The sequence below is a fragment of the Chrysochloris asiatica genome, unplaced genomic scaffold (assembly GCF_000296735.1).
Source record: "Chrysochloris asiatica unplaced genomic scaffold, ChrAsi1.0 scaffold00214, whole genome shotgun sequence".
Lineage (NCBI taxonomy): Eukaryota > Metazoa > Chordata > Mammalia > Afrosoricida > Chrysochloridae > Chrysochloris > Chrysochloris asiatica.
Window position 1 is genome coordinate 4278737 of NW_006408732.1, and position 5270 is coordinate 4284006.

At 46.5% G+C, this 5270-nt stretch overlaps 1 protein-coding gene across 1 annotated transcript in view; it reads right to left on the reverse strand.

Moving 5' to 3' along the window:
• Positions 1-4680, reverse strand: part of FRAS1 (Fraser syndrome 1) — a 797189-nt gene extending 792509 nt beyond the window's left edge. The window contains exon 1 of the mRNA XM_006872899.1: positions 4605-4680. Within this exon, the coding sequence (XP_006872961.1) occupies positions 4605-4680 (76 nt within the window). The remainder of the gene's footprint in view (positions 1-4604) is intronic.
• Positions 4681-5270: the final 590 nt, after the last annotated feature.

The following is a 5270-nucleotide window of genomic DNA, read 5'->3' on the forward strand; positions in this document are numbered from 1 at the left end:
ACCCTGTATAGGATTTCCCAGGTTTTTACATCTTTATGCGAGCAAAAGTCATCATCTTTCTCTCATGGAGTGGCTGGCAGAATTCAATCCCAGAACTTGCAGTTCCCAGTCCAGTGCTTATCGTATGGAGCCACCATGCTCCCCATGTACACGTGTGTGTGTGTGTGTGTGTGTGGTGTTGTTGTTGTTAAGTGCTGTCGAGTCAGTTCTGGCTAATAGCAACCCTGTATAGGGTTTCTGAGGAGCACTGGTGAGTTTGAACGGCTGAGCTTTAGATTCAAACAGACCTTATGGTCCAGTGCTTATCCAACAGTGCCACACCAGGACTGTCTATGTGTGTATAAAATGATTCTTTTCAATGTATTTTGTTAACGTCATTTATAAGAAAAGCCAGGTAGATTGTGGGAGTGGCTAAACCCACATGGGGAGTGATAAGTCAGTCCAGAACTCAGTTCTCTTAACCTCCAATTCAATGGTCTCGGTCTACCCCAAGTCAAAATGTTCTGTCTAGTGTAACTTCACAGGATTTCCACAGTGCACACAATTCAAGATGTGCTTCCCCAGAAAATGTCCTGGCAGAGTTTCTCTGATTAGGAAACAACCATGTTTATCAGAAGTTTATCTCTGCGACTTCTTATCTTTATTAAATTCTCAAATTATAGTACTTTATAAGCTTACCAATATAAGGCAATGTAAAATAACATTGCCAATAATTTGCTTATAAAAATACATTTCTGTCTAATAATTAAAATAAAATTCAGAACCAGAAAGATGCAACTGAATACAAATAAGGTATCAGATATCAGTCTCTCCCTTTAGGTGTGCTAGAGGATACCTAAATTGTTGTAAAGCCTTCAGCAGCTAACGTCTTCATTGGTAAATAACAAGTTCAGTTTAAAAAGTTAGAAGGTTCACTTAAGGTCATACAGTCAACTAATGGTAGAGGTCTGTCTACCAGTTAAGTTGAATTCAGAAAAATGTGATTTGGTAATACTCATTTATCTGTCCAATATCATAGTGGTTATGAATCAGTCTGTGAACTGCAAGGTCAGCAGTTCGAAACTACCAGCTGTTCCGCAGGAGAAAGATGAGACTTTCTGCTCCCATAAATATTTACAGCCTCAGAAACCCTGTATAGGGTCACTATGAGTTGGAACCGACTTCACAGCACACAGCCATCACCACCACCACCACCACTGTGTACCAGAGTCCTGGTGTGGCACTGTAGGATAAGTGCTGGACTACATGGTTGGTTTGAACCATAAGGTTGGCAGTTCAAACTCACTAGTTGCTCCTCGGAAATCCTATACAGGGTCGCTATGAATCAGAACTGACTCGACAGCACTTAACAACAATACTATGTTCTAAAGGAGCCCTGGGAGCATAATGACTTATGAGTTGGGCTGCTAACCACAAGGTCCAACAGTTCAAATCTACCAGCCACTCCTAGGAAGAAAGATAAGGCTTCATGATCTGTAAAGATTTACAGCCTCAGAAACCATACACAGGGTCACCATGAATTAGAACTGATTTTGACAGCACACCACCACCACCACCACCACCACCACCACTGTGTTCTAAAGGAGCCTTGGTAGTGTTGGGCTGCTAACCACAAGATTGGCCATTTAAATCTACCAACCACTCCCAGGGAGAAAAAATGAAATTTCTGCTCCACAGCACACCACCACCACTGAAGATTTCCAGCTATGAGTTGGAATCAACTGGACAGCATACCACCACCATCATTGTGGACTATGAGCTGAGCTAGACATATAGAATTAACTCCATACTAACTCCTGGGTGAGCACACAAGTAGTGAGGCAATCCAAATCTATAGTAACTATAGCAACTATGTTGTTGCTGTTGTTAAGTGCTGTCAAGTCTATTCCTGTATAGGGTTTCCGAGGAGCAGTCCATGGATTTGAACTGCTGGCTTTGTGGTTCACAGTCTAGTGCTGATCCTACTGTGCCACACTAGGAGTCTTACAGCAACTACAAACAAATATAAAGAACTAACTAGTAGACTAGAAGCATGTACAACTTGCCCTCTAAGCAATAAGAAAAAAAAAAAAAAAAACTGCTCTGAGTTGGTTGGTCAGCAAAGGTGTCACATTAAGAAAATCACACGTTAGTGCTACTTTTCCATTTTTTAAGATCATTCCCTAACAACAAAAACTTGAGAAAACTTCTAAGCTTTCCATCTTTGACCTCACTGTTCTTATTTTTAAAAGATTAAGAAACCTTGACAGAACCAAATCAGAAGGTAGCTTATTTGGGTTGTAAGACTAATTCACCTAATTAAACAAATTAAATGAGTGAAATATGTAAAGCATGTTGATGTGTGCCGTGGAGGGTGTTCCAGCTCACAGTAAACCTGTATAGGGTTTCCAAGAATGGCTGGTAGGTTTCAACTGCCAACTTTGCAGTTAGCTCTCGGATATTTATCCTACAGGGCCACACATGGTTTTGCTGTGGTTAAGTGCCATCAAGTCGGTTCTGAGTCATAGCAAATCTACATAGGGTTTCCAAGGAGTGGCTGGTAAGTTTGAACATCCAACCTTATGGTTCAAACCGACCTTTCTGTACAGCGAAACACCAGCATTCCACAATGCCAAGCATGTTGATAAAAGTGCTTTTGAGTCTTTTCAGACTCATAGTGACCCTGTATAGGGTTTCCAAGGAGCAGCTGGTGGGTTTGAACTGCCAACCTTGAGGTTCGCCCATCCAGTGCTGATCTTACTGCGCCACACCCTACCTAGGCCAATAATATGTGCTCAGTAAAAGTCATCATCCAGTCATTGGATATATCTCATTGTGAGATGACTATCCAATGCTTTCAAGTTGGGGAGAAACAAGGAGCTAAGTTTCTTCCCCTACCCCCCACTCCCACCACATCACTATTTTAAAACTTTCTAATTTCTTAAACTTGGCCCATTTTACAGTACAACCTTCCAAGAGCACACCCTGTAGGCTCTTAATAATCATGGCTTTTGTAATTTCAACAGATTTGGTTCTGAAAAACTACATCATTCCAACTGTCCCCTGGGTAGCTATCTGGGAGAGAGCAGACATTTCTGCCTTTCAGGAATATAATTCTAAATAAGAACCTGTCACCAAGTAAAATCATAATTTCTCTAAGTCACAAGTTCATTTTTGGATGGCCTGAGCTGACTTTCCCATCTGGTGTATAACTATATCATACAAGTTTTGTGTTGTGTTGTGTGTGTGTGTGTGTGTGCGTGTTTCCCCCATTGTATGCACACACTCGCACACATATAATAAAGATATATTTCTATGGGTTATGCACTATTTAAAGCCGACTGTACAGGCCCCAGACCAGCTTTTACCGCGTACAGAACACACTTGACATTCTTCCTCGAGGGTTCAGATACGCGTCGATCCCACGGCTGTAAATGAATTTCCAAGGCCATGCCACTTTCTCCCAGGAAATGAGGACAGAAGGGGCAGTTGCTCTTGTGGCTGGAGGTCGGCCCAAGGCCTGGCTTTGTCCTCCCACAGGACTCCAGCGCCCCCAGTCCGATGCCGGGATTCAGCGCTGTGAACCACTCCAAAGTGGAAGAGCCCCGCCCCGCGCCGGCAGCCGCCGCCGTGGCTATGATTTGCGGCTGGGCAGGTGAACTCTTCTTCCCGCAGCTGGATGAATAATGAATGGAGCCGGGAGGAGAGCCGAGAGCCCGGCGCAGTGGATTAAGCCGTCTTCCCGCCAGCTCCCTTCCCCCTCCCTAAACGCTACCTGAGCGAATCCCCTGGCTCCTTGGAGCAGGTGGGTGTTTTCAGCGCCTCGCGGTCCCGCGTCCGGCACCTCATGACCCCCAAATTCTTAATGGATTCATTCACCGATTTATCTGAGTCCAGATTGCTTTTGATATCACGGCGGCAACTCTCGCAGTCTCCTTTATACCACCCAACTCTGGGATTTTTCACGTTGGTTGGAGCCCGGGAGAAAAACAAGGAGGTACAGGGTGAATGAAGTAAGAGAATGAACCTCAACTCTTAATCGCCACTTGTTTTCTGCGGAAGCAGGAAAGCTCTCGTGCCTCGCTAAGCTGGAGGGATGTTTTAAAGAGCAATTTAATTGTCCAGCACACGCTCTAGTCAGCTAGTTATAAAATCTTAACTGGACTTTAGCTGGCGACTTATCAGAGCAAGGAAGCGATGGGAGCCCTAGGGGGGCGGATTTTCTGTTTCATAGGAGGCAGAAGTATTTTTACATTAGGTAACTGCAATTGTTCGCTCCACACTCCATTTAGTTGATTTCCCTTCGGGGACAGGCGGAGGAGGAGAGTGAAAAAGAGAGAGAGGGAGAGCGAATCCCATTTCCAAGATGCCACCCCAATCGGCCCCCCACCCACCTAATCGCACACAGGACAGGAAGAGAGGCGGGGGTCGTGATGAAAATGCAAAAACGATTCGAGTAGGAATCTTCGCAGCAAAAGCCCACTCAAGTTCTACTCCCACTCACCCCCTAAAAATAAAAAAAAATGAAACTCCCACCCGACCATATCATAAACCCTCATGGATTTCTCTCGCTGTCTTACACACACACACACACACACACACACACACATCGCCCACTCTCTCACCTTCGGAATGATGAGGCAATACTGCAAATTCCGCCAATGCAAGGGCCACCCCGAGCCATACTTTGAAGACACACATCTCAGTCTCGGCACCCACGCTGGAGCACCCCAGCCTTCGGCATCCAAGAAACGGCTGAAGGCTGCTTTCGGCGCCCGGGACCCGAGCGCTCAGAGGGCGGCGAGCTGAGGACGGTTACCTCCGGGGAAAGGAGATGGACCAGCGGAGAGCGACTCTCACATCAGCTAGGAGACTCCGGGACGATTGGAGATTCAGTTCTCTCACTGCTCGGGTGGAGAGCGCGCTGAGCTCTCCAGCAAAGCAGACACCGACGTGGGCTGCTGAGCTCGAGAGAATCAAAGAGGAAAGAACTAGAGCGCTCAGTCGTCCGCGGCAAGTCTCGCCCGAAAGTTGTAGGTTACAAGCTAGTCGGATCTCTGCATTTCCCTCCAGCTGAACCCGTCCGCACCTGGCCAGCGACCGTGGAGATCCCCCTTCAGGTTCCTCGGAAGCTGCTTTTTTAAAGTTCACTTGACACCCTACGTCGTCGCTGCGTCGGCAGAGGGGGTCGCCGGGAGCCCCAAAAGACCCACCCACACTTGGGTCTCCGCCGGATAGGGCTCGGCCGCCCCGCTCGGCTGACTTCAGCCGGGGACTGCTCGTAGGAAACT